The sequence below is a fragment of the Arachis ipaensis genome, chromosome B06 (assembly GCF_000816755.2).
Source record: "Arachis ipaensis cultivar K30076 chromosome B06, Araip1.1, whole genome shotgun sequence".
NCBI classification, from domain to species: Eukaryota; Viridiplantae; Streptophyta; class Magnoliopsida; order Fabales; family Fabaceae; genus Arachis; species Arachis ipaensis.
Window position 1 is genome coordinate 11,772,379 of NC_029790.2, and position 12,484 is coordinate 11,784,862.

General features: G+C 34.5%; 1 protein-coding gene across 1 annotated transcript; it reads right to left on the reverse strand.

Annotated features, from left to right (window-relative positions):
- On the reverse strand, positions 1,414-12,484 carry LOC107645958 (NHL repeat-containing protein 2; the record flags this gene model as incomplete). Its single annotated transcript, XM_016350120.1, is given in 28 exon segments — positions 1,414-1,878; positions 2,056-2,205; positions 2,313-2,560; positions 3,050-3,086; positions 3,920-4,012; positions 4,400-4,507; positions 4,760-4,881; positions 4,973-5,022; positions 5,859-6,016; positions 6,134-6,227; positions 6,618-6,682; positions 6,836-6,940; positions 7,014-7,211; positions 7,354-7,476; positions 7,720-7,815; positions 8,032-8,142; positions 8,223-8,298; positions 8,526-8,586; positions 8,963-9,041; positions 9,137-9,224; positions 9,471-9,603; positions 9,922-10,046; positions 10,201-10,259; positions 10,587-10,686; positions 11,023-11,117; positions 11,205-11,261; positions 11,355-11,455; positions 12,065-12,484. Coding segments are annotated over 28 exon segments (3,294 nt in total). The 3' UTR covers positions 1,414-1,713.

The window sequence follows — 12,484 nt, forward strand, 5'->3', positions numbered from 1 at the left end:
GAACCCCAAACACATCCTGAGTAGTCAACTCAAAAAATTTATAACTAGTAAATATGGTTATAAATTTAAAGAGACAAGTTAGTTAGAAGAATCCGAATTTCTATCCTCTCAAATAATAATATAGTAACAATATATATAACCATAGTTATCAGAACCGACCCGACAATCGACCCGGCCAGGTCACCGGGTTACTGAGTTACTGGTTCAACCGGTGGGTCACAGGTTCAACCGGTTAATCCGGTCATAATTAAATAAAAATATAAAATTATAAAAATAAAATTAAAATTAAAAGTTAAATACATGTTTTCAAAAAATATATTAATGACAATCAAATATCAATTCTTAGATATAATTTATGGTATAAAAACAGATAATAAATTAGTCACTAATACAAAATACTTTCTCAATTTAAATGAACAAGAGAAAATAAAAAATAACACAATCAATATCAATATGTTTGTATATTATGTGTTATTACTTGTGTTAGTATCTATGTCAATCTATATTTAAAAGAATAAAAATAAATAAATAAAAATTCATTCAAAGTTTATTATATATTTAATTTTTGTCACCTATATTAATAAGAATCAAGATAGCACAGTTTTAAGAGGAGGCGCCATAACCTTACCCACCCAAGTTCGGATCTTTCTCACTACAATTTTGAAGTTGTGAATAGGGTGCTCCTATGATGGTTCAGCAACGCGCAGGTGCACCGTTACTGCAATCTGAGTGCGAACCGACCGGTTTTTAACGGATTTGACCACCGTTGATCGGTTCAATTGCAGGTCCGGTCCAATTCACTAATCGAACCGACCAGACCACCGGTTCACTAGTTTTCCAATCGAACCGATCAATCCGGTCCGATTCTGATAACTATGTATATAAAGTGTGATACAAACTACCAATTATATATATTATTACTAGAATAGCCTGAATAGTCAACTCAAAAAATTTATAACTAGTAAATATGGTTATAAATTTAAAGAGACAAGTTAGTTAGAAGAATTGGAGTTTCTATCCTCTCAAATAGTAATATAGTATGATGATGATATGAAATTATGAACAAACAGATTATTACTATTCAACAAGCGTGCCATCATCATGGGATCTCTCGTCAGTATAGATTATGATAAAGACATCAAGTTTTGAATAAACCCACGATCATCGTGCTTTATACCAAACAACTAGACATATGTTAACTTAGCCAAAGCCCAGAGATTTAAATTCGGATATAATGGAACTAACGCGTTTGACCATCTTTATTTCCATGTTTTACTAAACAAAGCTGATTCTACTTACCATACACTAATAATTTGCTTTGCTAGCAACGTAGGGGACCTGATCTGCTTTGCTTCAACTACGAATAAACAATATACCTCACGTCCAATTACTGAAACCCAACCAATCATAATATGAACAAAACATAACTGTGCACGAGTGTCTTCATTGATATATAATAGCGATCACGTGCTGATATATTATAATATATTGATATATAACATGAAAAATAAAAGAGAAAAAAGGGTATTTAAAATGGCTATACAACGAAATACAGTGTAATAGAAGCAGGAAAGACAGAAATAAAAAAGAAAACCTTGATTTTGTGTGAAGAAAGCTCATGACCCCTCAACTCTCGAGCATTTGATTGTTATATATTTTAAGGCAAAAAATGAGCGACAGATAGTGTGTGCTAAATTAACCTGGATTAAGGAGTCACGGGGCAACCGAGGGCAGTAAGAAGTTGTTGGGAGTTTTGGGCTTCACAAGATGAGCAAGAGTGACGTCTGCCTTGTTAGCGCTAGGAACTCCCTCTCGGAAGGGAATCTCAAACAGCAAAGATTGGTACAAACATACTTCATCTTCCTTGCAATAGTAAACCTGCAAAATTAATATATATTATTTCTCATCGAAGATCAATCAGACTGTCCATCACCACAAAAGTTATATGAGGTGATGGATTTATAGTTCTAGCACTAAAGTACACAAACAAGCTGCCATTGCGTCTACCAATATTTCTGGAATTAACATACATGTTCTTGCTTTAAGGAGGCATACCTTGCAATTAATTCTACCCATGGAAGCCGAGTTAGATAACCTCTTAAAGCGAAGCGTTGCTGATCCTTCTGAACTAAGGAATCCGTCCAAAGGATCAATGTTTACAGCATCCGCAGGTTCAGTATCAGCACTAAATCTACTGCGTGCTTCCTGCAATGGAATTTTAGGGGCAGTTGTCAATGACATATCTAACATCTAACGCGTAATGTATGCAAATAGTTGGATTAGTGTTTGAAAGAGAGAAAAATGACGAGCACCTTTGAGAAATGATACTCATTTGGTAATGCAATATCAATATACAAGTTTCCCTCATTTGATGAAATAGGATCAATCATAATACTCATTGTGTCGGCTGATGGTCGTCTTCTGAGGCGTTTCAAAGATCTTGATTTCGGTTTAGGAGGCTGAAATCCTTTAAGCTCTAAAGTATGAAGCAAAAATTCATCACTTTTCAAATCCAGATATCGGATTAAGCTGTTATTTGTATCTGCAATAAATAATCTCCCTGAAAATGAAAACCAAAAATATTTATACACAAGTGAGCATTTTATACCGATTCATTCTAGACAAGAGTAGGTGCACATCCCCAAATTTCATGAACAAGATATGTACTACAAGTAGCGAATATATAATGCCATAGCATGCATGATGAGATGGCAAATATGTACATTACAATTAATGACAACCATTGCCAGGAACAATAATCCAGCAATACTCTGTCACAACAACTAAATAACAGGTCAAGCGATTTCCCATAAAGTAAAACCATTGTCTTTGTGAAAGATGAGGTAAGAAAATCTTGATTCTTCAATATCACATGAATGATCAGTAATCAGGATCAAGAGAAAGTTAGCAAAAGGCTACATTCCATCTGCTAATCCTAACCGTACTTGAATAATTCGTAATTAAGATTTGCTCTCTTCATATATCTACATACACATATGAAGGGCATAATAATAAAGAGTTGGATTAATTGCACCAAAAATCACATTACCATTGTTCCCTTCAACAATTCCTGCCGGTTCAGATAGCTGCAAGAACAGTGATAAATGTATTAACATAGATTGCGAGCTATTATGTACGGAAGAATTCATTAATTTTTCGTGATTCTGCTCATGCTTGTTTGCACGGACATCCAAATTGGGAACATGAAAAACATCTTGATATATCTTGAAAGAGTTATGAGAAGGTTTGTGTAAGTATAAGAAAACAGAACCATGCAAGTATGTGGATGCTATATATAGTTATATCATAAAACATATACGAATTAATAAGACTAGCAAAGTTTATTATGATATTATCTTAGACATCATAGCTTTTACCATTTTCCCCCTTCAGAAAAAAGGCAGGAAATAAGATAACATCCTCAAAGAAATGAATAGAAAAGAAAAACTACAGTAAACCACATAAACAGGATAGAATAAATAACCCAAAACCTGTCGCATAATTTCACTAAGGCATTACTATAACTAAACAACATCAATACCTTCGTGGACTGTGGTGATTCTAAATGTCTATGGTCATTAAACAGCTTAAAGAACAATTAAAAGAATGAGTGCATTTGATATTTTATGGTTGAATGCTGCTTTTCACAAAATTTAATTTATAGTGCTTGAACAGTGATCATACAACCTATGTGCTACATAAGAGTCTACAATATAATTTAAATGATTCTGTTGTTGCCAAAAAACCAAATAGTTAGTTCCACACTTAGGATGTACATGGATGCCTGATGTGAAAGAGAAAAGGATCTAGCAGTGTATCCAGCATTACAACCATTATAAAAGAGGAAATAAATTGTAATTTGTCTGGTTACAACTCGGGGGCTATTTCATAGACAAAAGGCATAGAATATTTTACCAACCTGAGACGTCAAAGCTGTTCCATCCCTGAAACCAGCTTTTCCTGTTCCTGCAATGCTGCTAACTCTTTTACTAGTTGGATCATACTTCTTGATCTGAAATATTGAAAGAAAACAAAGAGAAAGGAAAATAGGAAATTCTGTTATTGAGAGTATTTCTCGAATGCCAGGCCAACCTATTATTGAACTCATGTTTTTTATGTGAGATATAACATTTATGCTTCGAAACCTTCAATAGTAAGTGTAACCACATAGGAAGGTTACTGTAGTTGCTGACAATTGAAAAGCTTAAAATATTGATTCCTAATACCAACATGCATTGAGCGGTCAACAAAAATAATACACCAACAGCGAGAAAAGGGTAAGTATTGGAGGAAACTTCAGCAAGAACTAGGATAAAATAAGAAAATGTTGAAATTTATATTAAAATGTTACTGTTTCCTCTAAGATATAAGCATGCTAAAACCAGACAGAATTATCTACCTTGTGATTGTAGCTATCGGCAATATAAACTTCACCATCTTTTGCACATGTAACCCCCAGTGGATGTTGAAGGAGTACTTCAGAGCCTATTCCATCTTGATCACCAAACTGCAAAAGTTTGAGGTATAAAAGTAGGTTAACAGGAGGAAGGAATTCTAAAAAAGGTTAAAAGGTTAAACTTTTGTGCAGCTGTGCATAAAGATGAAGAACACACGTATCATAAAAAGCCTAAGCTCATCTACAGGAATGTTTTTTTACCTTCTAATAGGCAAATTTAATTTAAGAACAACAACCTGGGGGACCAATTTAAGTTAATGAATATTAAGGCATGTAATTGGCTTATGGAATCACATAAACTACCTTAAACAAATTATCTGGGAAGATTGGGTCACCACCAGCTATCAGATGAGATCCTCCTGTTTTCAGATCAACAACTCGGATAGAACTACTCTCACTATCGGCGACGTAGATCTCCGTTAGATCTTATGAAACAAATTCATGGAGAAGAATTGTTATTATGAATGGCACTTGATGTAAATTTAAGTTCAAGAAAATTTTTCTGCAACATCTTACCTCGAGAGAATGAAAGACCAGAAGGTTGTGCAAATGACGAACTTGTAGGACTATCTCAATCCAAAAAATAAAAGTAAAAGAATTAGAAGTTGTTCAGTGCTTCTAGAAGAAAGACCACCAAACAGAATTCATGAAAATAAACTGCACTAAATACTTTCAAAACCACAATCTAAGGAATCATAAATATAATACCTGTCTTGGCAAAGAGTGAAAAACTAATAATAAAGTCAACACTGACGTTAACATCAGTTAGGTATCCCTTGAAATCCTGACGATGAAAATTTCAGTGATGAGTTTTTCGCATAAAGCTTCTCACCAAAATTTTCACCTCAGTTTTTAAAGGGGGATGAAACTGACCCTTCAATTGTAAATTTCGAGAAAGAAAATCTAAAATTGAGTTTACTTTGTCAATAAATTTTCAGCAAGCCATCACTCACAGCTATGTTCAAGATTTGCAACAATTATTTCTTAGAGTAACAATTTCAACTCGAAAGTTATAAAAAGTGCTCCGCGGAAAAGGGTACACTATCCCCAACATACTACACAAAAATCAAACCAAATTCTGAGGATAAATAAATTATGACATCATATAGATAGTATAGATAAACATAACACATACTCTAGTTCATTCAATCCAAACAATTGATAATGATGGAAAGATCAAATAATCACAGTTAAGATGTTGAATCCATGTCCTAGTTAAGTACAGATGCATTACTGAAGCAGTCAAAGTCAATATACAATTAGATGGAATTCAGCGAGAGAGATATCAAATTTGAACAGAGTTTAATTGTGGAACATCCTAGTATAGCATCAATATATGCATAACAGCTGCAGAGTAATATCTTATATCCTGAGCATCATGCTAGAAGAGTAGAAGTGCTACCTTGATCCATTTAGATTTCTTTCATAACCATCGCCACTAAAGACTTTCGTAATTCCGTCCAATATATTGTGCTCCCAAATCTGATGTTGGCCAGCCATTGCAATATAAATTTTCTCTTCAACTGGATGAAAGCAGACATCCCAAGGGGAATTGAGAAGCTGAGAAAAGTGGGCAAAAGTGAGGAATCTAACCTTGTGGTCTGGTCCATTTTAGATTCTTTCTATCAATAAGTAAATGTCACTCATTCTCAAAATTTATTAATTAACTTGTATTACCTGAGTGTCTCCTTTTCCTCCTCCAATATAATCAGAGCCCTTGGTCCCATTTCCAGCAAGAGTACGCACTTTCTCATTAATGAAATCAATTTCCCTTTAAAACAGATCTAACATATGTTAGACCCAACATTGAAAAAATCTGCTGTTGTTGTAATTGAAAGTAATAAATTGATCCACTACTTATGTGAACACCTAAAACTATGATTCAAAATGAGTGCTTCTCTAAAATGCATTTGTGGGATTAAAAAAAATTGTAATTTTTTTAGGTCACTAAAGTTCCTGAATCTTTTGAGAATGAAACCATGTGTATATTATTAATTTCAAGATTTTGAATCAGATATGACATATAGACATATAGTTCACAAAGCAAGAGTTCCTCTACTGTTCTCTATGACTAAAATTCACCATTTTAACACCAATGATTGCTGTAACATAGATCACGAAGATTACTGTCAGACTATTACTATCTGAATCTATCACATACCTCAAAGCATGGTTTTCAGTATCTGCAACATAAACGATATTTTTCTTTGCATTATAAGCAAGGCCCTAGAAACAAGGAAAGAAAAAGTAATATATCACTATTGAGACTGAGGAAACTGTAGAGTAATCACCATTCTCAGTTCGCCATAAGGATGGCACAACCACTCTAAATCTAAATAACACTTTATCTTGATTTTTATTCCCCCCTAAATTCCATACCTGAGGTCGGTTAAAGGTGGCATCATCAAATGAACCATCCTGCAGACCTTGCTCCCAACTGCTACCAATTTGTACAATGAAGTTCCCATCAAGGTCGGTAACCACCTGAATACATTTTGGGATTTGAGTTGAAGTAGAGAGAGAGAGAGAGAGAGAGAGAGAGAGAGAGAGCACCCACTATACGGTTATGGTTGCTGTCAGAAATAAAAAGCCTGTTGTTGAGGATATCAATTGCTAGCTTTCCAGGGAACTTCAATGGAGATGCTGAAAGCCGAGGATCATTATCTTTCTCCAAATTCAACATAATTGGTGTATTATCCAACAAATTACGTTTTCCATAAAACATCAGTGCTGCCTCCACAAAATCATCAAGATCCTTTCCAAAACAGGAACAATGCAAAACTTTTTTAAATCACCACACTGTAATAAGCTTAATAGCTATAACAAGAATGACTACAAGTATCAGTATATCTCAAAATTATATTTCATTAATTCAACATATCAATTTGAATCAGTACCTTCTTGTGACCTTCTCCAGCAAGTTGTGCTAGGAGCTTACCATTGGGGCCAACAACAGCAAATGTTGGCCATGAATTTATGCCTAACTTGCGCCAAAGATACATGTCACTATCATTCACAACCTACAAATAAGTCAAAATAGAAATTTGATAGAACAAGTTTTGTTAATCATGTGTTCAGGAGTCCTAAAGCATTAAAATTAACAGTAGTGCAACAATAAAACAAAATAGCAGCAGAATAACCATGATATATCAGTTCTTCATAAGCAGAAGAGGATAAAGACCTGATAATATTTAAAAATGTTAAATTTCAAGTAAAAGAATATGGACTTTGAAATACTAATTGAATTCCAACTTTTGTCGTACCGGATGAGTGATATCATAGCGTAGAACTGCATTACGAATGGCTTCAGAATCTTTCTCATTATCGAACTTCGCAGAATGAACACCCACAACAATGAACTGGATATATAAAGCATACATAAAATTATAACCTCATGTTTTCAATGTCAATAATGACTGGCCACCTTCATACAGAAGAAAACTGAACAAACAGAAAATTTTAAGCTCATATCATGAAGTGCTTTTAAATTGGTCTAGAAAAGTTTTATAAAGCAGAAACGCAAATGCAACATTTTATATCCAAAATATAGAAAAATGAAATTTAAAATAAATTACCGGCATATCTTTGTATTTCTTCTCCAAAAACTCTAGGTCTGGTAAGACATGCATACAGTTTATACAACAATAAGTCCAGAAATCCAGGACAACAACTTTTCCTTTCAGATCCTGTCAAAAGATAGAATCACAATCCAATGAGTTATTGCAAATCTTTTATTTGGATTATAACACAAGCTGAAGAAAGGTACCCTGTGAAATTGTAGTGGAGCTGTATTCAGCCAATCAAGTTTCGATGGAAATTCTGGAACAATCTGAGTGTTTCCCCTTGAACAGTAAAAAGAAATTAACGACAAATATCAAATTAGAACTTCTCATTTACAAGCCACAGTTGCTCACTCATGGGCTAAATGCCAAAACTTTAACATTCAATCTCCACTTCTTTTTCCAAATAAGGAGATTTAAACATTATCTGTGATTAATTGGGATCATATTCTGAATATTCTAAATCAGCAGAAATTGAAAATATAGAGATCCTTATATGCTCTAACTACCTGCTCTCTAGATCAGTTATGTAATTCACAAATTGCTGGACCCTATCATCTCTTGAATCACCTGAGAGCAAAAAGCAATAACTATTCCTCTTAATTCATTTTCAGTATTGATCCAAAAAACACAAAGATTGGGGTTACCCAATAAAATGAGCCAATGCCAACATTTTGACTAAGGATTTAATTTATGCAATAAGTTCTGAGGCTGACTAGTTCTTTGACACGACCATAAAGCTTTTGCACTTATGATTGAAAGGTACATTTGAAACTCATTAGAGATGAGATATTTTACCCTTATCAAACATATTAAAGTTTTGAACTGGGTAGCCTTTTAAGATTTTATAACTATATATAGTGACATCATGCTATAAGATGCAAAAATAGATAAACTGGTGAAAGTCTGTGACATCATCAAATATTCATTTCAAGGCATACATTACCTTCTTTCTGTTCCATGGATGGTTGGGTGACTCCAAACAACAGATTCCATATTGCTTTGGGTGAAGCATATTGCATTGCCTGTGGTATAGCGGTTAAACAGCTAGACATGATTGACTTCCATATCAATTGTATTGTATGTATACCATGTATACTGCTACTCAGTTTAATTGTACCTTCCAGTTACTAATGGTGAAAACAAGGCAAGAGATAGCAATACCAAGACTCCCGAATCTCATTATATCGCGCCGAGAACCCTGTAACCTGCTCATAAATTATTTCTGCACCCTCATGATAATAAATCAACAAAAACTCAGGTTGTTGTACGAAAAAATGAAAATAATTTCATGGTATAAAATTACATATACAGAAAGCCGCAGTTCTTCATATAGGAGAACATCACCAATGATGCTAATTATGCTTATCATACAAACTTATTTTTGAAGAAAATATTTAGATTTCAGAACATATGAATGGAAAGAAAAACCACACAACATAAAACTATATTACCCTTCAGTTGGGAATATTCCCTTGTCACTACCACTGATAGTTTTTCTAGCTCTATCATCTTTTTCAACAACAAGCATAGCAGAGGAAGATTGTGCAGAATCATTTGATGTTTCAGATCCCTGAACCCTCTTATCTGCAATGGCATGTCTACATAAGACCTCAAACAACATAATATCTACACTCTTGAGCAGTATCCAAGAACAATTGTTAGAAAACAGCTAATCCTGAGATGTAATTTGATAAAGCAACAACTATAATATATTAAGTGATTCAACCAGTAATAACACAAAGCATCTTGCAATAAGAGATATTTCTCATACAAGGAACACTCATTCGATGATCACAGTTCTTAAGTTATAGGACAAATGTGGTTTTACCTTTCTACAGCAAAGATGATAATAAGAAATTAAAGGGATAAAAAGTTTTACAACAAACTCCCAAGACTACATACTATATCCAACAGAGCCTCCACTGAGAATGTCATCAAGTGAAATATTTCCTATGTCATCTCGGATGAGTGATGGACCAACAGATTCCAAAGCCTCATCTGACAACGTAGTTCTAACAGCTATGCATCTGCAAACAATAAACATGACAATATATATAAATTTCACTTCTTAAAAAGAATATAACCATAACAGTGATTTTGAAGTCTAGAAATTAGTTTGACTTGATAGGTTCACGTCTTCATGCAGCAATTAAAAAAAAATATACATTGGTCAGTACATACCTCATTTGTGCAGTTTTAGCAGCCTGAACTCCAGCTAGTGCATCTTCTATAACTACACACTGGGAAAAGGTTTAAGCATATCAACTAATTCTATATTGATAAAACCTTTCAGTAAAGCTTAATTGATGTATACAGTCAGTACTCATGAGACTCGGTGAACTAAAATGACAGGCTACCTAGTACCTACTTAGGTATTCCAGATGCATTTCCACAGACCCTAATAATAGTTCTAGGGTTATGCTTGTCAATTGTTATCTATATATTTTCGGTATCCTAATTTACAACAATAAAACAAAGCCACCCTACAAAATCTATGAACAAACAAATATGCAGCATGAATATCTAACGACAAGCTCAATTAATCTAGTAATGTTAGTAGCAAATACCTCACTGGGAGGCACATCCAATATTTTTGATGCAGCTAAGAAAATATCAGGAGCAGGTTTCAAATTCTCAAAAGCATCTGCAGACACAATTGCATCAAACCTGAAAGAATAAATACTGGTTTTCAATAAGGGCATCATGGATATGGAAGTGCATGTTAATATTGAAGTCACGTTGATGAAGCCTAGCATGAAATCAGACGAAAATGTAGGCAGTTTGTACTTCGTTTAAATTAAACACAGAATTTGGCATATAATATCCTATGGACTTGCGTTGTATCTCAGATTATTATGGTTTGATGCTTCAGTGCATAAAAAATTGAAGAAATTAAGAGCAAATTTTGAAAAAGAAAAATATTCCATACTTTTGATTATTAATAACAATTAAAGGGTAATATCTCCAAATGTATTCATCAAGTTGTTTGGAATTTTGACTTACATTGACAATGGCAAACCAGCAGCAGCTAGATTAGCATCAACCTTTATGCGATCAGCACTAGATGCAACAGCCACCTTAATGCCTTTGCTTTTACACTGTTATATGTCCGTGTGTCCTTTCTTAGTTGATTGATGAATCAGCAACGCAATCAAAACATGGTGATTGTGATTTGTTTTACATACCTGAGAAATAAGTTCACTGGCACCAGGAAATCCTATTCCGGAATCTGGTTTGGCATACTGAGATAAGTACAAGTCTTTAGGCAATAACAACATTAACATGTAGAGTAAAAGAAATAAAAAGCTGCATCTAGTGAGATATAAATGGTTTACCTTATCCAAATATATTTCGAAGAATCTCTTTTTTGCAGCTTCGGTATCAAATCCTTTAACTCCCTTAACAGAGGCAACACCTCCCAGAAAGTTTGCTTCTCCTTTCATGTTCAAAGAAGTCATGAATAATACAAATGATTAGAATTCAAATAACCAACTCATTTTCAACAAATGGTGTCTGGCAGATAACATCATTATATGTCTGCATGTATTCATTTCAATCTTTGTCCCTTTTTAAGGTGTAAACAAGAAAGAACCACAACAAACCGAAATACAAAGAGTAACTTAAACGGCATTAGCATGAATGAAGATTGGTAATTCCCGTGGAGACAAAGAATATGCATTAAATTAGCTAGTCAACATCCATGCTTAGCTAATCACTACTGAGTCCCATATTCTCATCGTTAAGCACGTTTATATGATACAAATTGACTGTCCTATCAAACACAAAGTAGCTCGGAATGAAGTCACCAAATGATCTCCATGCAGCCAAAAACTGAATCACTTACTAAGAAGTTTCAAAAAAAAAATAATAATAATAATAAAATAAAAAATAAAAAAAGATGAAAAATCTAGACAGTAATCCAAATTATTATAAGCAGTTATAGCAAATTAGGAACCATTCCCAGCCTGAGAGCACATGTTCTACCGGAAAGCGGAGATTGAGCCAGAGAGTTTAAATCAACAGAAAACAGAATTAGGAAGAGTACCTGTTCCCATGAATGGGACGAAGTCATCGACGGTGACTTGGACGCCCATCTCGGCGAAGACATCAACAGCGGCTCTTCTAGAAGGTTCCTCGCTGTTGCAGAGCACACCATCCATGTCAAACAACACCGCAGAGACCTTTCCCCACTCTCCTCCTCCAGCTCCACTAGTCGCGGCAACATCCTTCTCTTCGACTTTGACGCAAGCTTTCACAGCAAAAGTAAACCGTGGAGTCAAAAGAAGGCAGTTGGAATTCGATCGGCAACGGAGGACTCGAGAATAGAAGGAAGACGAAGAAGAAGGTGTGAGTGGTCTGATAGTAGAGTTGGAGAAGACGACGTTGGTTGTGGCGGTTGGTGTGCGAGATAGAGAGTAGGCAGCTGTTTCGAATAATGCCATCGCAACTGAATTCAGTTACGGCG